This window comes from Rhinatrema bivittatum, chromosome 7 (genome assembly GCF_901001135.1).
Source record: "Rhinatrema bivittatum chromosome 7, aRhiBiv1.1, whole genome shotgun sequence".
In the NCBI taxonomy this organism is placed as follows: Eukaryota; Metazoa; Chordata; class Amphibia; order Gymnophiona; family Rhinatrematidae; genus Rhinatrema; species Rhinatrema bivittatum.
This window is the reverse complement of record NC_042621.1, coordinates 189103709-189125266: the sequence shown is the minus strand read 5'-3', so window position 1 is coordinate 189125266 and position 21558 is coordinate 189103709. Positions and strand designations below refer to the sequence as shown.

At 40.4% G+C, this 21558-nt stretch overlaps 1 protein-coding gene across 1 annotated transcript in view; it reads right to left on the bottom strand.

Moving 5' to 3' along the window:
* Positions 1 to 21558, bottom strand: part of SUPV3L1 (Suv3 like RNA helicase) — an 85708-nt gene that overhangs the window by 37126 nt on the left and 27024 nt on the right. Inside the window, exons 6-10 of the mRNA XM_029609659.1 lie at positions 21284 to 21395; positions 6632 to 6709; positions 4781 to 4872; positions 1458 to 1638; positions 604 to 697 (exon numbers count right to left, since the gene is read on the bottom strand). Of these exons, the coding sequence (XP_029465519.1) occupies positions 604 to 697; positions 1458 to 1638; positions 4781 to 4872; positions 6632 to 6709; positions 21284 to 21395 (557 nt within the window). The remainder of the gene's footprint in view (positions 1 to 603; positions 698 to 1457; positions 1639 to 4780; positions 4873 to 6631; positions 6710 to 21283; positions 21396 to 21558) is intronic.

Sequence of the window (21558 nt, the reverse complement as noted above, 5' to 3'; positions counted from 1 at the left end):
TTATTCATATCAGTTGGCTATGAACACAGTACGATAAAAGTTGTCACTGTTCTCTTCCTTATGGTTCTATCTAACTTCCCATTCTTAAGTATAAGAAACGTAGAAATATTCTTTGGATTGCTGGAAGAATGCCATCACCACTCAGTAACTCGCCCTCCTGTGCAACTCCATAATATGAAAAGCAATACCAGTTTGGAATCCTAGCCTACAGAATCTGCACTGTATTAAATGAGAGGTTAGCACTCAGTTTAGTGATACTGATTAGCACTGAAACACACATTTGTGTAACTCATGTTTTGTGCTTCATGGATCCATATGAAATTGTCCACTTTATGTCTAGGGTCTGTATTAACGTTTTCAAGTCCATCAAAGATTTCCAACAGCAGGTCTCCACCTTGCTGCGCTCATCACCAGGTACAAATGGAATCTTACTCTTGGCAGGATATTAACAGCTAGCAACAGAAGTCAAACTTGCACTAAACATTTAATTTAACCAACACCAATTTCACTTAAGAAAATGGTTTGGGGAAATAGAAATGCATTGCAGTTGCTACCAAATTAAAAACAGCATGAATGGCTCCCTACTGAGACATTTTTACTTACAAATTAAGGCCCATTCCAATAGCATCTGTAGCAACTAGGATTTTACAGGGATCATCTGGGTCATTGAACTTCTTCGCCTGAGCAAGTTTTGTTCCTATAAACAATATCAATTTATATTACATATTAAATTGTACAAATACCCCTACAAGAACACATGGCTCATTGCTTTGAAAAGACTTAAAAATATGCATGTAAAAGACCCTGACCACAAATGCATCAGAAATACAGAATAAATAAAGAATATACAGTATATGAAGTTACTTTCCTCAGTGCTGCTAACAAGATTACTACTGTTCTATCTACTGGGATAGAAAACAGATAACATTTTTAAGAGGAAACATGATATAGGATATTTATAGACTCTAATAGCTATAAACAGGTAAACTAAGCTAGCAATAGATCAGCTCGCTGGTGCTCTTCAGGTCTATGGAGAAAACAGAGATTTAGGGGTGACCTTTGGAGCATCATCCTTCCAGCTAAATAGGGGTGAAGCATTAGAACTAATACAGCTTTAAGGCAGGGTGTAAATTCCATCCTAAGATGCCCAATTTATAGTTTGTTTTAAACACAGGAATAGAGCCACAGCTAATCCATACATTGTGGTAGTAGCTGAGTGTTCACTAGAGAGCCAGGCTACAGATTGAAGACTTAAAGGGAAAAATGATTACCTGAAAAGGTCTGGTCAAGGCAATGCCCCAGGTCTATGTTTGTTTGGGCTTTACATTTCTGTTCCTTGATGAATAAGCCCCGTGTGTTTTAGGGGGTTTCAAGAGAACATAAGAACAGTGGTAATGTGGCCAAAACTGGAAACAGGAAAAAACCATAAAACTATGTTAAGGGGTAAAAGTAGTTACCTGGAGGCAGACTGCCATAAATGACGGCACATTCTAAACCACGGGCTTCAATCTGCCGACTCACAGAATAAATGTCATTCTTATTGAAGCACACGACGCAGTCACCAGGATGGAGGTTATCCAAGGACTCTAGTGCATAATCCAGCACAGTAATGGGGGTCAGTCTCTTGTAGTGTCGTACCTAGGAACAAAATAGCAGCATAAAATGCAAAACATGCCACTCTGCATAACTTATACAATGAAAGCAGAACTAATTATTAAATGGCGACCAAAATCAGGACAGTCATAGAGGACAGCAGCAGGAACAAGGTTAGGAAGCTGAATTCACTCCTCTCAAGAGCAGAGGCAAGGGAAAAGGTGAAAAGAAGAAAACAAAGCAGGCATGAGTTAGTGCACTGCTGAGCTGAAACCAGCTGGCTATAATACCAGCCGAGTCTATGTTGGCAGGATACCATCCAGCAAGGCCCAAGGATATTAGAACAATAGCCTTGCTAGATTCGGTAGCTGTGTTGAATGCTACAAAGTATGGAGGTAAGACATTGGAAGGTGGGAAGGTCTGAATGTTGGATTAAGTATGGGACCTTCTATGCTCATCTATCCAGGATGAAAGAGAACCAAAGAGGAACACAACAAAAGAAGAGAAGGAGCAATATCCTTAGCAGTGCAGACTAGAACAAAAATGGGCAGACTGGATGGAACAACTGGCCTTTATCTGCCATCATCTACTATGTTAATCATAATCTAAACACCTAGAAGGTTTGGATTTCAAATCATATAACATACTATAATGAAAGAAAGAGCCCAATCGCACATTTATAAAATAAACAGAACAGGTCTGTGACAGTAGAACTGGCTTTGTTGAAAGAATCCTTGTATAGAATTCAGGGGCACCATCACCTCCCTTTTTCTGCTGACCATTCCTCTCCCTATGCAGCCAAGCATCTTTCTGGCTTTTACCGTCGCTTTACCCACCTGAGATCATCAGATACAACTGCTCCCAGAAGGGAGGCAACCAAAGTGCAAATGCTGAGAAACAGAGCAGACTGACCTCACCTGCCAGGAGCTGGGCTCTAAAGCTTCTGCTGCCTAACCCCATTGCCTGATCCCATGTGGAGGAGAGGAAAATCACGGTCTCAAGAAGCCCAAACTGGCACGGACAGCAGGCAGGGAAGAGTGCGGCTGACTGCCACCACGAGGGATCTGCAGCTGCGCCAAGAGGAGGAGGGGAAGCGCACTGCCACCAGCATTTTCAACAGCCGCTGCTACGCACGACCAGAGGTGGCAGCAGAGGGTGGTGACCCTGAAGAACGTTTCTGGCCCCTGCTACATGTGCTCTGGCTGACGAAACAGTGAAGAGAGAAAAAAAAAAAAAGCAGCACCCAGGGAGTAGTATGGCCATGGTCGAGGTCGGAGGGAACAGGCCAAAGTGGAATCAGCATTCAGAAAGGATCACAGGGAGAGCGTAGGAGGGAAAGCACTTGGAAGACTCTCGAGGAGGGCGAGCTATAAACTGCGTGGCACCTTATAGGGGTGCCTTAAATGTGCTGCTGCAACCTAATATTTTACTAAGGTGTTTGTATTTATAGGAGTGCCTTGAAAACGCTGCTACAACCTGTTGTGCTGAGAAGTTTGTATTTTTATCTTATTAGTTCTGTGTTGATATTACTGAGATGGGTTGTATTCTTAGTCCTATTGCTGATGTATTTCACATTAGTCCTGCTCTACCTTTTACTTTGTTTAGTCCTGTCATTCATGGATATCAAGTTTAGTTCTTTCTGAAGTCTCCTTCAGACTGTGTGTATTACCTTTCCAATATGTTGTGCTCTGTCTTGAGTGAATCTCTTATTCAAAAAGGTGGGCAATAAATCCAAACCAATAAAATAACACTTTGAATGGGGCCGTGAGGAGAGGGAAGGAGCCGGGCAATGAAGGAAGGAGCGCAAGATGGAAAGCACTCAGGGACACACAAGGGGGAGAGAGAGGACAGAAGGGAAGGGATCATGGATGGGGGCAAGCAAGGCAGTGGGGAAGGCATTTGGGGATGGGTGAAGGAAGGAGCTTAAAAACTTAGGAAGGGGTCTCAGGAAGAAGGCAGGAGGGACAAAACCAGAGAAGAGGCTGCACAGAGGAAAGAGCAGGAGGGAGAGGATGTGGTGCTATGTAATAAGCCGCGCTGACCTTACCACAGATTTTAACTCCTGTTTTAGCATGAGTTCTTCAGCGCTAACCTAACTCCAGTATGTAATGACCCAGCCTTGCCTGTCACTAACTGTGTCCTCTCGTATTTTTCCATCATAGGCAGTAGGAGGGTTTTTTTTTTTGTGTCTTTTTGAAATCCTCCCCTAGCTTTAACTCCACCTATTTTGTGGGAAGGCTTGAGGAGACTATAAAGTTCTCTCAAGACGTGATCTAGGTCATTGCCTCATCCCTGGAGGAGCAATCAGGAGGAAGAGAGACTTTGCTGTTGATCTTGGCCAACCCCTATTTGGATTGAAAAAGAAGAAAAAAGGTTTCTGATAGAGTTTTGTGGATTTTGACCAGTCTGGAAGGAAGGGCATCCCACCCTTGCCCTTGACTTTTTGCCAAGCTCAATGACCTTTTTGCCAAGCTACTAGTCAAGGGCAAGGGTGAGGAGAAGTTTGAGATCCTGACATTCTAGTAGGATTTTTCTGGACATGGTTCGCAGTCTGAAGACCTGTTTTGATTCTGAGGACTATTTTTGATTTTAGAGATTTTTGTCACCTTTCCCAGTTTATGCTAGAACTGCATTGAAGCTACCCTACCCTCTCTTCAAGAGGAGAGACTGTTGAGTATGAGTGGTGGTGAAGAAGGGTGAAAACAAACCAGGATGAACAAAATGGACAAGGAGACTATGAATTTCTTGCCACTTATATTTTTTATGTTGTTCCTTATCTTCACTACTCATGTGTAGATTCGTATTTTTAAGCTAATTGGACTCAGAATATTTTGTTTTTCTTCTTTTGTGGTTTTTTTCCTCTGTGGTGAATGGACAGTGACTGGTATTGGAAAAAGTTTCTTCTCGCTTCTTTGGTCTCTTTTTATGGTTTCTATTGCACTTTCTGGGCACCACCCACCTGCATCTTGGGGTTTTGAGGACTGGATTTATTGATCATATCAGGGGCCCAGGAAGCTGAGCTTCCCTCCCACCAGACAAACCTCAGCTTTTGTGTAGCTCCCCCTTGTTCCTGCTAAACCACCAACTAGAGAACTCGCTACATGGATGGTGCCCAAACAAGGACCCACTGGTGTGGATATCATTTCCACCCCCACACCCCCCCATAAAACAGAATCAGCTCAGCTACCTCAACCTCCTCCCCTGTGGTAAACATGAGCTCTGTCACCAAATTAACAGCAGCAGCTTCTCCACATACATGGATTTCTTCAGCACAAAGTCCTAGAAACAAGAGAGGAATCCTATCATGAAGTGGAAAGACCGTCAAGATATCAATGTTTAAAAAAACAACATGGCTGATACAACATAACAGGGCGAGAAAAAAAAATGCCATCAGCAAGAAACATCAGGTGAGAGAGAACACAGAAAAGGAGAGGCCCAGATCTAAACACTGCAGAAATAAGCAACTCATACCTACACTAGCAGCCTTGAAATAGTTAGCAAAGTGAGGAATACATCTTTGTAACAAATAAATACATAAATAGATGTAGCTGTGACATACTGTATGGCAGCCCATATTGGGTTAAAGGCCAGGACAGGCCTAGAAACATTATTGGCCATGGAAAAAGGCAATTCATGTATCAGGATCTGTACAAGATGTGGCTAGTATAAAATAAAACTGGCTTTACTCCACCAGCATAGAGGATAAGTTAAACCTGGGGACAATACCTTACAGGTTATTTCTGTTTACAAGAAGTGTGGCGTAAACAATCACACAAAATCACTGAATACAAAAAACAAACGTGTAGAGTTCAAGAAAAGAAAAAAGCATGAAACAAAGAATCTCAGTAAAGGAGCTTTATCATTGCACCACAAGTTGCTGTAAGCGCTCGGCATGACAGCCCGACGCCTACATGCCTTCTTTTACTCAGATTTGTTGTTTCTCTTTCCCTTCTTTACTACAATGGGTCATTTAACAACACTTTTAAGCATTCTTCTACTTGTATGCTTTATTTAATAAAACCTAAGCGGTTCCTGGTGTCGCCCCCTTTGAGAATTCTCCATGACCCAGCCACGCCATTCTGACTTTGTTAATACACTACAATGATAAGGCTCCTTTATTGAGATGATCTTCGCGTCAGGATAACCTTCATGCTTTTCTCTTTTCTTGAATTCTACACAATTCCTCTTGCACCTTAATTGCTTATTAATCTCTGTCTCCTTTACAGACAATCCCACGGCGTAAGCGGGTCGCCCTGATCCTTGGTTTTTTCTCCGTTGAGGCTCTTGTACTGAAACCCTCCTCAGAATAGGTCAGTTTTAATATAATTTTTAAATTATTTCTTTATATTTTTGGGATACTATCGACTCATATGCACTGTGGTTTAATGCCTGCATTTGTTTTTCTTGTATAGAAAGTGTTACAGGAGATCCTCCAACAAGACACTTTCTGTAAAAACAAGATTTTGGCATGCAACTTTTTCTACTCATTTCTCCATTTGTTGCATCTTACCACTGCTCTATTTAACTATGGTTTTAATTTCTTTCTTTCACAGATTCTGTGTTCTGGCTCCCTCCCGATGCAGCCCCATTGGGGGACTTGCACTGTTTGTGAAGACTTTAAATAAATGTACTTGCTAGACATTGACAAGACTGTGCCTATTATAGGGCTTCCCAAGCCTGACCTGGGGACCCCACAGCCAGTCGGGTTTTCAGGAAATGCACGATGAATATGCATGCCATGGAAACTCAGTATATGCAAATTTGTCTCATGCATATTCATCGTGCATTTCCTGAAAACCCGACTGGCTGTGGGGGTACCCAGGACAGGTTTTGGAAGCCTTGGTCTATTATCTTTTGAAAAATGAATGGTTTATCTATTTCTCGCACACTCTGTCCTAGTATATTTCTGTTTACTACCACTTTTATTTTACAAGTTACAATTATACCAAAGGCAAATGTATAATTTTTGTCAGGTTAAATATGTGTCTTTGCAAACTCCTTTCTACTGCACCAGTGCCATGTTTCATGGGCATCTCACCTAGAAGTGCTCTAGTCCAGGCCCAGCCTCTAGCAGGATCCTTGATCATCTGAATTTCGTCAATCACAGCCACCTCATCTTAAAGCAAGAAAATAGCTGTGAGTGTACAGCAGCGATGCTCTTGGTACAGTATGGTGCACTACAAACACACTGTACACACAGGATGGTTTTAATTCAAAGCACAGACACAACTTTCCAATCATTTTTTTAAGTCAATGCAGCATAATATTAAAAATATCCCAAAATTTAAAAGCCCCCGAGAATGCTAATGAAAGGTACGCTGGCCCCAAAGTGAGCTAAAATTGTCCATATTAGGATCTCCTCCTGACTCAAGTGTCTGGGAATAAGCAGGCTCAGCTAGATCTTTGCACCACAGTGCGTGGCTGAGACAGGTTCATGGTTAGGACAGAATTTCAGAGGTCCATTAAGGTGCTGCTTGCAGTAGTGATCGAGCACATACTGCCACATCTCAGGGTAATCCTTGAAATGAAGACCTCATCATAATATGACAGGCCAGTTTTCAGTCCTGGTGAGTAACCAGACAATTAGTAGCAAAGGTTTGGGAGAAGAATGCAGTTTTGCTAGTGCTTAACTAGTTTTATCAATTTCACTGAAGAAATCCTGAAGGCAGATTTTAAAAGGAAAAAAAAAAGGTGTGTAATGAAGATTAGTGCACATAATTATGTACCAAGTCACACTGATTAGAATCAGCCCATATGTAGATTTATGGCTACAGGGGCTGGCAAACGGCACAGTGTTTCTGAACATATAGGCAAAATTTGGAAGTGCATAATGAGATATAAGCCTTGTTAGGAAAATTAAAGCACGGAACTGTCAGGCTGCAGTTCCTTGCTTTCTAAATCTCATGCACATTTGATCTATGTTTATAACTATACATTTAATTTAATAACTGTCCACATTAATGTAAAATCTGAGAGTACTTTTTACACGTAGACTTCACAACAATTTTCAAAAGGAAAATATCCCAACAAAACCAACTGCACACATTTATATCTGCAAATATCTGCATTGTATTTTTTTTAAATGTAATTGTGTGTGCATATTTCCAAACTGTGCCCACATGTATGACTCTTCAAATTGCACATACTTTTAAAAGCCCATTTTTATGGGTAAAGCATCATTTTAGCCGTGAAAGGTTCAGTTAGGCTCTTACCTGCTAATTACCTTTCCTTGAATCCTGACAGATCAGTTAAGTGGGATTTGTCCTCCCTACCAGCAGATGGAAGCAGAGAGCAAGCTGATCTGATCAGACATCTTTCCCTATATATTCTGATACAGCAGGGAAGGCGTCAGTAGTCTCTTGCCTGAGCTGAATCGTTAGGCATTACCAAACAGAAAAAAGAGTTTCAGTAACAAAAAAATAGTAAGGGATTGAGTTATCACTTCTGCTGTCTTCTTCCTGTGTTGAATTTCCTTCCTGGGAAAGGGCACTCCTTTCACTTATATCTGTATGTATATAGATATGCATCCATGTCCTTTATTTTTGTTACTGCTTCACTTATTACTATTATATATAATCCACTTTTGACCTCAGATTTCTTCTTGGGTTGGGTTCTGGACTGATGACAGGACTCATGGAAAGACAATTACAGGTAAGAACCTAATGGAACTTTCCTCATTGTCCTGCCAGACTAGTCCAGACAAATGGGATATACCAAGCAGTAACTACCCTGGGTGGGAGCATCCTAGATCTGTTTCCAGGACCCCTATGGCAAAAAAGACTATGCTCTCCTTCTCCTTAAGGTTCAGCCTATAATATTTTGTAAATGCATGTAGCGATGCCCATGTGGTTGCTCTGCATATTTCTGTTGGGGCCATTAATCTCTGTTCTGCCCAAGACACTGCCTGAGCCCTTGTGGAATGTGCTTTTAGGCTCTCTGGCACCAGCTTTTCTTTAATGTGTGCGCTACTTTAATTGCTTCCTTAATCCATTGTGCAATTGTTGACTTAGAAGCCACTTCTCCTCGGTGGGACCTTGCAAACAGCACAAAAGGTCTGAACTCTGGAAATCATTCGTGACCTCTAGGTATTTCAAAAAAACTCTATATACATCTAGAAAACTAAAGCTCCTGCTTTTGACCATGACACTCCACTTTTCTAAAGCCTGACAAGAATCCTACTCACAATTTCTATGAAATTTTGATACCACCTTCGGTATAAGAATAATGGGACCAGCCTAATGGTGACCTTTTATCTTGAAAAGATCAGGTAAGGATCCCTAAAGGATAATGCCTACAACTCAGATCCTCCTGGCCGAGCAAATAGCCACTAATATTACTGAATTCAATGTAAGATGTTTAAGGATGCTCTCCTCAAAAGCTCGAATGGTGTCCTATGGCGGGACTAGTGGCTTCAATGGTGGCCTAATCCAGAATGACCCTTTCAGGAAGTGGACTACATACAGATGTGACACTAAGGGGGCCCCTATACCATGCAATCACTGCCAAGTGAGCCCACAATGAGCTCATTGACAGCCCTTTATCTAGTCTATCCTGTAGATATTGCAGAATAGCAGATCCCTGAGCTTTCTGTGGTTTTACCTTTCTCTTCCTGCACCACTCTTCAAAGATCTTCCTAATTCTAATGTATGTTAGAGAGGAGGAAATTTTTCTTGTTTTCTGTAAAGTCAATATTACCTCTATTGAATAATCTCTTCTGCTTACAGCATGGCTCATCCTCTCAAGAGCCATGCTGTAAGACAAAATTACGCTGGATCCTCCATGGATACCAGTCCTTGGTGCAGCAGGTCTTTTGTTTGACTGAATCTGATTGGTTCTTCAAACTTGAACCTGACTAGGTCCCAATACCACGAGTTTCTTGCTCAATCTGGGGCAACCAGTATAACTGGCTCAGGATCTCTCTCACCACCTTCCTACCATTGGCCAAGGCAGGAATACATACAGAAGTGTGTTTTTAGGTCACTTTTGTATAAGTGCATCTAAGCTTTTGGATCCCGATTCTCTTTTTCAGCTGAAGAACTCTTTTGCTTTGGTGTTCTTGCATGTCACCATTAGATCCCACTGAACGCAACAACATTTGGTCACAAATTGGTTGAAGGCTTCTTCAGCCAGGTCCCATTCTCTTGGTCCAGTATCTGGTGGCTTAGGAAGTTCGCTTGTATGTTGAATGCTCCTGCTATATGAGGAGGTGTACTTCTGCCCATCTCATGAAGAGTTCCATCTCCTCTGTTACATGCAGGCTCCTTGCCACAACTTGCCTGCTGACATAAGCTACGGCCATGGCACTGTCTGCAAATCCCTTAACTGCTTTCCCCTTTACTTTGAGGAAGAAGCTGTTTAATGAATACCTGATTGCTCAGATCTCCAGGTGGTTCATGAGGTTGATGTCTTCATATGTAACCAAAGCCCTTGCACCGTGCCCCTCAGTCAGATTTGCTCATATCTGTGTTGACTGTAGCATAATGTCGGGGTTCCAAGCTTACTCCCTTCTTTAGATTGACCATCACCAGCCACCACTATTATTTATTTATTTAAAAAATGTATATGCCACTTAGAGCCCAGTGCCTAGGCAGCATACAAAATCACATACATAAGTCAGACACAATTACAAAGCAAGGATATGGCTTCTTAGAAAGCAAACAAACAACAACTCTAGACTGCTCTGTCATCAGTAATGCCTGGTCTTACTCCTGACTTTCAGGAGACAGTCTTGACAGAAGGTTCTGCTGCGGAAAATGTATGTGAACCCTTGTCCAGAGAACCATCTTGAACGCTACTGGCAGAAAAAGACCATATAGCCCAATTAATTTAGCATTTTAATTCCCATCACTTCCTTAAAGATTCTTCGAATACAAACGCACTGTAGGGAAGCTGATATCAGCATCTCCCTCACCTGGCCCTGTAGTTTGTTGATCCATTTGTCTGTTATGCACACTCTTCCTCTCCTCGTATAAAAGTGGCCGCCGAGATAGGTCATTATTTGTGAGGGCTCCAACTGGCTCTTGTCAATGTTCCATTACCTATCTCAACTTCTCCAGTGTCTGTATGACCTTGTCAGTTACTTGGCATCCCTCCAGTAAGCAGTCTGTTCTTATCAACCTATCATCCAGGTATGGGTGCACTTTTATTCCCTCTCTGTGCAAGTAGGCTGCTACCACCACCATTACTTTTGTGAAGGTCCTGGAGGCTGTGGCTAATTCAAAAGGCAGAGCTTTGAATTAATAATAGCTTCCCAGTACAGCAAAGTGTAAGTAGTGCTGATGATGCTGACTGACTGGAATGTGGAGGTATGCTTCTGATAGTTCCAAAGCTGTCAGGTACTCTTATTTATTTAAAACGTCTTATATACCATCATAGCAAATGGAATTTGATCAAAATTGTTTACAAATAATTCTAACCTAACAAATCAAGAATAAAATAAAAATATTTTTTTTTAAGATTGAGGAAATAAAATAGAGTTAGAGCAAAAATATAAATCAATAACATATCAATATAAATAAAATGTTATATCTATAGAATTTAATAAATCTATTTTAATACAATGGAAAGACAGAAATAAAATAAAATAATTATATCAACTGAGAAGGAGAAAGAAAAATGCTTTGCTTCTTATTTGTTTTTAAATGCTTCTTTAAAAAGATATGTTTTAACAACTTTTTGAAATCCTTACTAATGGAAATTTGGCGTAGTGAGTTTGGTAGGGCATTCCAGTGTATAGTCTAGCTAGTCTTACAGATGGTATATCTAAAAGGTTCTTGTTGAAAGATCTGAGTTCTCTTGAGGGTTTGTAGATTCTTAAAGTAGAACAGAGCCATATGGAATTAGAACTGTTTAATAAAGAGTGAATTATGGTTTGTATCTTATATAAAATCCAATATTTAATGGGTAACCAATGTAAATTATATAGAATAGGGGAAATATGTTGTTTTAAAGGTGTGCCACTGAGAACACGAGCTGCAGTGTTTTGTATTAACTGCAATGGCTTTATAGTTTCTTCTGGTAGACCCAAATATAGACCATTGCAATAGTCTAAGCCTGAAAATATCAAAGACTGTAGGACAGAGTGAAAATCTTGCGCATATAGCAAAAGTTTTAGATGTTTTAATAAATGCAATTTAAAGAATGCATTTTTAACCACTTTGGAAATATGACAAGATAAAGAAAGAGTAGAGTCTAATGTGACTGCTAGATTACAAGCTTGTTTACTGATTGGAATGAGTTCATTATCAATCATGATTTGTGAAGGTGGACTGTTGATTGGGTTCTTCACAAAACTTAATAGGATAATTTCAGGTTTTTTTTGCATTTAATTTTAAACGGCTGAGTGCCATCCATTTTGTATAGTTTTGATGTAAATTTGAACTGCAGAAAGGGTTTCTGACCAGGATGATTTATATGGAACAAAGAGTTGGATATCGTCTGCATATATTTTAAATTGAATATTTAATGAATAATTAATATTTTATCTGGTTTGTTCTTTTCTTTTCTTTCCTACTCCAAGTTCTATTTTCCCTGTTACATGTAACTGCTTTTTCCGCACTATTGTTTTAAGTTTAATTTGCACTCCTGTTCTATGTGAACCAGCATGATGGGACTACCAGTCTTGAATGCCGGTATATAAAAAACTTAAATAAATAAATAAATAATGCAGATAGAATATTTAATTCTATTATGCAAAATATGTTAAACAAGATTGGAGAGTGGGATGAACCTTGGGAAACTCCTGTAGGCATGGAGTATGGTAATGATGAATACGACCCAATATTAATCTGATAAGAACGATTAGTGAGAAAACTCTTGAACCAATTTAAAGATTGAACTCAGATGGACTGGAGACTGGACAATAAGAGTTTATGGTCTAGCGCAGCGGTTCTCAACCGGTGTGTTGCGAGGCACCGGCAGGTGTGTCGCGCACCTGCTGATCTCCCCCCCCCTCCCCTTCACCTAAGCGAGAAGAACACTGCTGCCGTTCCTGCCCGGGCTATCAGCACATTCAAGCCCCGAGGGGAAAAGCAGCAGTGTTTTGTAGAAGCCGGCAACAGGAACGTGACCTTTTCTTCTTCCCGCCTCTGTGGCCCGGAAGAGGAAGGGATGTCTACCGGGCACGAGAGAACAAGAAAAGGCCATGCCTGCATGCTGCTGCTGCAGAAGGAGCACGGCACCGCTGCCCCCCCCCTCCCCCCGGCTCCGACCTCCCCTTCTCTCGCCAGCTCGATACCTGCAAGAAAATATAAAATTATAATAATAAAACTTCAAAAAAAAAAAAAAAAAGGCTGGGGTGGGGAGAAAAGAATAAAATTACAATCTCAGCTGATTGCTCTGTGCCGCGATCAATCGCGGCACAAGCAAACAGCTGAGTGCTGCCTTCTTAGCGCTGTGAGGCTGGGGAGGTCGCTCTTGCTGCAGTTTCTAGCCTGTCAGGACTCTGCTTTTAATAGCAGCATACCAGCTACTTTGTGCTGTAGCTGCTATGTGTGCTGTGGGTGGGGGTGAGTGAGATAGAGAGTGAGTCAGCATGTGTGTAAGTGTATGAGAGAATGTGTGTAAGTAAGAGAAATGTGTGAGAGCGAGAGACTGCTCAGGCAAGTCACGTGTGTGTGTGTGTGAGAGAGCGAGCGATTGGTCAGGCAGGTGAAGTGTGTGTGTGTGAGAGAGTGAGCGATTGGTCAGGCAGGTGACGTGTGTGTGTGAGAGCGCGAACGATTGGTCAGGTAGGTGATGTGTGTGTGTGTGTGAGAGAGAGAGATAGACTAGTCATGGGCCCTAAGGAAGAAGAATGTGAGGACAGAGCTTCAGCAGCCCTTGCTGATTATGGTATGTGCTATTGGCCTACAAGGGAAAGGAGTAGGAGAGTTACTGGAGAGGGTAAGTAAAGGTGGCTTTTTAAGTTTATCTTTCTTGATTGACTGCCATTTTAATTATTAGTTATTATGTGATGTGTCTGCTGTTAGAAATAGTTTACTAGTGTTTGGAGAATTTTTAATGATTGGATGTTCCATTTATTAGTTGTTTTGAAACATTTATTATATTCTAGTTTTAGAATTATTTTATATTTCTCAGGGAATGTATAAATAGAAATGTGGAGATAAAAACTGAACTGGAAACAGCAAGCAGCCAAACTCTATATGCAGTAAAACAACGCAAAAACAAAAACATTAGCTTTATGGTCACTTTATTCTGTATTTGGTGAGGGTCTGTCTGTGTTCTACGTGTGTGACCCAGGTAAGGGTGTTCTGCGAGCTTATAGTTTCTTGGTAGGGATCTATAGCAGCTTGGCTTGTTCTGTTTTCCTAATAGGAGGTGTATTAGTGTTTAGGGCCTGGTGTAATTTTTGCAGTGCTGCCTTTTCATAGGTAGGGTTATTACTGTTTGAGTTCCATAATGCAGGTGTAACTTTGTGCGCATTAGTTTGTATACATTATTGCAGATCCTGGAAGTCTGTTAGTGCTATATTTTTGTTTTGCACAGAATGCAGAGTGGCTATTTTGAGTTTCCATTCCATTTTCTGTTTCCATATTTGTAATTTGTGGTCTTTCTGTACTTGGTGAAGGTTGATTCTATGTGTGTGACCGAGGTGAAGTATTTTACTAGCATGTAGGCATTTGTATCAATATTATTTGTTATGTTTTCTCAATAGAACATGAATTGGTGGTAAATTACTGTTTTTTCATAAGGAGGGCTATTGCACCTGGTAGGAGAGAGTGTTTATGTTGCTGTTATTGAGATGTCACCAGAAATATCTTTTTTTGTATGGTAAATTGAATGGAGAATGTCCTAGTTCTGCTCTGCACCCATTGTTGGGGGTCGAGGGGGTTCCTGTAGAATGCAGAGTGTTTGTTTATAGTTAGCCTGTTGATGGTCACATGTTCAATGTGTCACGCATGTGAGAACCATCTGTGAGGTGTGTCCCGACTGAAAAAATGTTGAGAACCACTGGTCTAGCATATCAGACGCTGCGGAAATGTCTAACCAGAATCAATATGAAATCAGTGTATGAGTCAAAGCCTCTTAGATAAGTATCAAAAGAGGTCAACGAAAGGGTTTCTGTTGAATATCCTTTCCGAAAACCATGTTGGTTTGAATTTAGTAAATCGTAATCTGTGAGAAATTCATTTAGTTGATGTAAGACTGCAGATTCTAAGATTTTTGATAATGAAGTTAATGAAGCTATTGGTCGGAGTTTGGAGAATTCTGAAAAAGAAGTTGATTGATTTTTTTGAATAGGAAGTATAGATGTTTGCTTTAAACATTCTGGAAATATACCTGTTTCCAAAGATTGATTTATTATTTTGCCGATGTGGTCTGGACAGGTTTTTGCTAGATGTTTAAAGATTAACCCAGGACAGGAATTCAAGGGCGAGTTAGAAATTTTGTGTTTACCTATAATTTGTTTCACTACATCATTTGTAACGTTTGAGAAGGATGACCACATATTTATAGGCGTTTGGTCTTTATAGTTTTGAAATGGTAAATGTGATAGTTCTAAAGTTATTTTTTCTACTTTACTACGAAAATACATTGCAATTTGATTACAATTTATAAACCAGTCCCAATGATTTCATCAGACTCCAGTGGTTGCATAAAGATATTAAAAAGTGTACCTGATAAGGCTGACCCCTTTGTTATTAGAATAAGAGTATTTTATTTTTTATGATCATAATTTGTTCTTTTACAAAGAAACTGTAAACCAGTGTGAAAGTTAACATCATACGTCAGTATATAAACCTTGTCAAATAAATAAACATAACCTCATACCACTGAGAATCACTCCCTGTAAATCTTTCCTTCTGTCTCCTACCAGTTAGCACAGAAGTAAACCATTCAAGTACCTTTCCTCCAATCCCAAGTAATTTCAATCTTGAAAGCAATAAAACAAGGGAAATGGTATCAAATGCAGACACCACAAAATTCCTGTCTGACTTTTGTCCAACATTCTCAGTATATCATCCAAAAGGGCTATTAGCAATGTTTCTGTTCTGTAATGCTTTTATATCCAAAATATACTTCTTCATAATCTTATTCATAGTGCATGCGTTAGCAACAGTTCTATGATAATACCTGCTCAAGGTTTCTTGAATCCTCTCATATTGGATGAATTACAGCTCTTTCCATCTATCAGGCACCTGACCATCTGATACAGCCCTACTGATCATACAAATAATCTGCTCTGCAAAAAGAACTAATGAGTTCTTTACCAACAGCAGTTTTTATATTTTATATTTTAATGTTTTATGTATTGGTTATTAGACTGCGTTACGAGGACATCTGTGTTTATGTTGAATAGTAAATGTGCCAGGTTCTTATGGCCTGGATTGGCCACGGCTGGAGACAGGATGCTGGGCTTGATGGACCCTTGGTCTGACCCAGTATGGCTTGTTCTTATGTTTTATTGTAAATCGCTTAGAAATGTTGATAAACGATACATAAGCTTTTTAATAAATAAATATACAGGGATCTAGCAAATATTTTACACTCCTCATACTTGATACAATCTCAGAAAGCCTTGATCCTGACAATTGTCTGTAAGAAGACCATTGTACAGTTGATTCAGGAGAACCTGGTTCACACCTTTCAGATCTAGGACTGGCCAAAATGTCCCTCCTTCTTTGAAATAACAAAGTAAATTGAATATCTTCCTATTCCTCTCTCTTCTCTTGGCACTTGCACCACTGCTTCCAGATAAAGTCGTCTATTGTTGCCTGTACCACCTGCTTTTCTATTTTCTTTTTTATTCTTGCATGGGAAAAGAACAAAGGCTTCTCTCTAGTTGGGGCGATTCAGCTCCAAGGTGTATCCCCACTTCTAGGATCCACTGGTCTCAAGATATGTGGGTCCATGCCCTGTAGTATCCAGCTGCTTACCCAGCAGCCTGGACCTCTACACAGTGGATGATTTAGACAGCCTTTGCTGTCTATTCTCCTTCGGCCGAGACATGCTGGGCCCTCCTCTAGTAGACCTGCTTTTGTCCTCCGATAGTCTCTGTGAATTTGATTTATCTCCCCCCCACCCCCCCAAAGTCCTTAACCATCTTCTCCAGTTCTTCCCCAAACAAGAGTCTGCCCTTAAGTGGGAACCTGCACAAGCTGGCCTTTGAGGATGAATCAGCTGCCCAATTTTTAAGCCCTAGGAAGCGTCTGGACATGACTGTTTTCTCCAGCTGCTTGATCACTGACCTCACCATATTTAGACATTTTATATACCGTCGCTCCATGTAAAGATCACAATGGTTTACAAAAATAACATTCATAGCTATAAATCATTAGGTAATGATTTGTTACGGGGTTAGCATTCACCAATATCATTAACAGCTATCAAATTAAATTATCCATTACACATTAACTAAAGATCTAGAACAAAAGATGTGAAGTACAGAAATAAAATAATTTCCCATTTTGATCAGTGCGTGGAGCTTTTTACAAGCTCTCGTTAAATTTGCTCCTCATTTATTGATTAGTATCTCTTGTCCTTCTTGTTACAGTCTCCACATTCTGCTGTTTTAAGTTAGGCTTACACATTTTTGAAAAGCCATGTTTTTAGCTCACGTTTAAATCTCTTTCTATCTGATATCAGAACTAACATCTCAGGTAAGGAACTCCAAAGTTTTGGACCCATTATGGAGAACACATGATCTCTTACATGTGTCAGGTGTGTGCTCTGTATTGTGGGGACATTCAGTAGTCCTTTATTTTGAGATCTTAGTGTTTGCTGTGGTGCGTATGTTTGTAATGTCATGCCTATCATACCAGTGTTACTGGAATGAATGATTTTGAATATCAGCATTAATACTTTACAATAGATTTGGGACTGTACTGGCAGCCAGTGCAGTGAAATCAGCGAGGGTGTAATGTGCTCAAATTTCCTAGTTCCTAACAAAAGTCTTGCTGAGGCATTTTGTAGTACTTGAAATGGTTTTAAGAGACATGTGGGAAGACCTAGAAATAAAGAGTTATAGTAGTCTAGGTTTGAGAAAATTAGAGTTTGCAATACAGTTCGGAAGTCTTCGAAGGTTAGTAAAGTTTCAACCAATGTAATGTATGCAACTTGGCGTAACCTATATTAATGAATTTATTGATGTGCTTTTTCATAGTAAGGTATCCAGTTAGATGAGAACCTAAGTCCCATACTTGGTTTGAGGGAGTAATTTGAAAATCACCCAGGTCTAGAATTGGTAGTTTAGCTATTAATGAGTTTCTACTTAACCAAATGATTTCAGTCTTTTTAGGGTTTAATGTTAGTTTAAGATGTGATAGTTCCGGCTGTATTGCTTTCATATAGGTTGAAAGTGTTGATACTGCATTTTCAAATGATTTGTAGAATGGGATGTAAAACTGTATGCCGTCAGCATACAGGAAGAATGTAATTCCTAAATCCGCCAGTATTTTTAACAGTGGGAGCATATAAATATTGAATAGTGTTGCTGAGAGTGATGAGCCTTGAGGGACTCCTGTATCAATATGGAAAGTATCAGATATGTGATTGCCCAGTTTAACTTGGAACGTTCTATTAGATAGAAAGGAGGAGAACCATTTGAGAACATTACCTTTGATCCAATGCTGTTCAGAATGATGGCACAACAGGGTATGGTCCACAGTGTCAAAGGCCGCTGTTAAGTCAATTAGCCGAGAAGGTAAGATTCATCCGCATCGAATACTCATAAAACAGAGTCCGGTAATGAGAGTAGTGTCTCAGTTGAATAATGTTTCCTAAATCCAAATTGATTTGGGAAGAGAATATCATGGTCTTCCAAATTAATTACAAGTCTGGTTAATACTGCTTTCTCAAGTACTTTTGATAGAAAAGACAGATTGGATATTAGACAATAGCTGTCCCAATCATCGATTCTGCCAGTTTTATTTTTAGGAACTGGCTTTATCACAACTTGTTTTAATTCATGTGCTACAGTTCCTTCTGACAGAGAAAGATTAATTAAGGTTGTGATTGTTGGAGTGATATCATGGTGTACTTGTTTCAAGGAACTGATGGAATTGGGTCACATGGGTGGGTAGCAGGCTTAATTTTAGCAATGATTTGACTGATTTCAAGATGAGTTATTCTTTCGAATGTGGACCACTTAACCAGGCCATGTGAATCTTCGGGTGCTATTGTGGGAGAACAGATAGGGAACTGAGTTTTTAACCTATTGATCTTATCTAAGAAGGATGTTGCTTATTAATTGCACGCAATCTTTGAGAAGTTAAAGTTTCTCGAGCTGAAACAAAGAGTAATTTAGAATTAAATATTACCCCGTGAATCTGGTTTGCATAGTAATTTTTTTTTGCTTTATTGGTTAGAGCGCGATATTTTGTTAGGAAAGATTTAGATTTTTCTAGGGATTCAGAAGATGGGAGTTTCTGCCATTGTTTCTCAAGTTTTCTGAGGTTCTGTTTAGTGCATCTTAAATTGTGATTGTACCAGGGCTTCTTTTATATATAGGGTGTCTGTTATAAAGGCTGCTATTGATTCAAAATGTGCCATCTCGGCCCCACTGGACTGGGAAGCTGGCCAAAAACGATCTTTTTATGTGGATTCCACTTTCCCATCTTGTAGTTTCTTTAGTTCTGCATCCCCTTCGATAGGGAAGGTGGCTTCTTGTAACCGCTACCACTGCTGCATGTACCATGGGGGGGGGGGGGGGGGGGGGGGGTCGGGAACAGGTGGCCCCGCTCTTGCTACTGCACGGGGTACAGCTTTTTCATGGCTCTCCTGCTCTTGAATATTGCATCAGGGCATTCCCATTCTGCAGTGAGCACATCTATTATCGCTGTTGCCTTTTCTTCCTCTTTAATTGAAAGAATGCTTTGTGCATTACCAAAACAAGCTCTGAAGTAAACTCCTGCTCCTCCTCTGAGCCCTGCAGTCCCAAACTTCCCCAGGGGTCTCACAGCAATAACTCCAAGGCTGTGGAGTAGTGTCTTCTCATCCTGCGGCCATCCCTTGGCTCCAACAGGGCAGGAAATGCTGCCACGGGAGGGTTATGTTGCTCTGGCTCTTCCTGCACTCCCCTCACCTGCTTGTGCCACATTCAGTTCAGCCCCTTCACAGCTCCTGCAAAATGACCCTGCCACACTAGGCATATACCAGGTCCCACATCTGTCACACTTTCAATTCCATTCCATACCTATTCTGGGGGGTGGGGGGTGTTCCCTGGGACTGCACAACAGGATGATTCATCACTGCTAGCCTTGGGCTCTACCTTCTCTCCTGCAACATTTTTTTTTCAAGCTTCTTAAAAAGTGCAGAGCACTTGGGAAAGAAAAGTAACCATCCTTCTGACTGTCCTGGTGGAGAAGCCCTCAAATCAGCCAAGGCTCTTGGGAAATCAGCTCTTGACCCAGGAGTCAAATTTCCTCCACCTTCCTGCTGCATCAGACTTCACCTATCATCTGCTGAAGGAAGAGAACGACTGATGCCTTTCCTGCTGTAGCAGAATATATAGGGAGGGAAGTCAGGCCAGATCAGCTTGCTGTCTGTCTCCATCTACTGGCAGGGGGAACAAATCTCACTTGTCTGGACTGGTCTAGCAAGACAATTAGGAAAGGGTTTTGAAGATTACCCTCCTTAAGGGGCTGATGCAATACAGTGTGCTCAGCCGAGTGCACTGTATAACCTGCAGTTGGATGCGGGTTGTATAGGTGCTACCTAATCCCCTCCACATCACACATCCAACGCGGAGTGAAACTAATAGTACTCATCAAATGCATGTGAATGAGGCTATTAGCTATTCACTCCAAATGCAAAAAAAAAAGTGTGTCTAAAACGCACATTTTTGCTCTCAGAAATTAATGCCTGCCCGGAGCAGGTGTTAATTGCTAAGTGCAACTAAAAGTAGTACAGAAAATTAAAAAAAAAACTGCTGAACACTCAGCGCCTGATTTCAACGCATCTTTTTTTTGTATCATCCCCTAAGTGCAGATAAACTTACTCATGTAACGACACTACACGCTCAACTTTACCCGCTGTGTGAAGAGGTGTTCCCAGGAATTCTCAAAAGTATGCATATATTTTTTCTTGGGAAAACTACCTGCACAAAATAAGTGCAATTGTGTGAGGGTAGTTTTCCTGAGATTATACTCATAGTAAAATTCTGCAGGTTACTTTCACTTTGAAAACTGGGGCAAAGTCCACAAGTAAAAAAAAAAAAAAAAAAGTACCTGTGGACTTTGCATCAACACAGGAAGTTACAAAATGACTAAGATCCATCATCTAAAGTGGGTTCCATGATTTGGTCACAACTCTAAACTGTATCCCACAGAAAAAGAGGCGGGGAACCACTGTACTGTACAACTTGTTTTTCACGTTTAAACTATTGGTACAGAAGACCAAAACAGCATTTCTGAGAATGCAGCCTCAGATTTTCTCATTTGTAACCGTACAGTCCAATCACTGGTGGGAGGGGGGTTCCCCTATTTTTTTTTTATTTAGAATTTTGCTTTATTTATGTTTTAAAGTTTGGTGTTAAATGCGCTGAATTTAATCGCCTGGTTTGTGAACTTGGATTTTATGGCAGAGTTTTTCCATGATGCATTTCTAAATAAATACATTTAGATATACATTTCTAAGTAAATAAACTACAGTCTGAGGGTCCGCCAGCTCAAAATCCCTCTAGACAACTAAGATATTCGATCATTATACAGGAAGTAAAAAGCAGGCAGAGTAAAGGTGTCATACATACAAGGTGTGGTAACACTGCACATCTCAATGGTGCAAGCAGCATGATTAGCCGGTCTGCCTTCTGCGTCAACAAATACCAGTTCTTCTCCTGTTACCAGATCACAAGGCACTCCCTAAAATAATGACATTTACAAAAGATTCCCATCTTAAAAAGCAACAATTTACGCATATTTACGAACATTACTTTCTACTCCATGTCAAAGAAATATCAAATATCTCTGAAATCTATTTTTATGGCATAATTACAATTAAATGGAATTTTATAGACAAGATCTA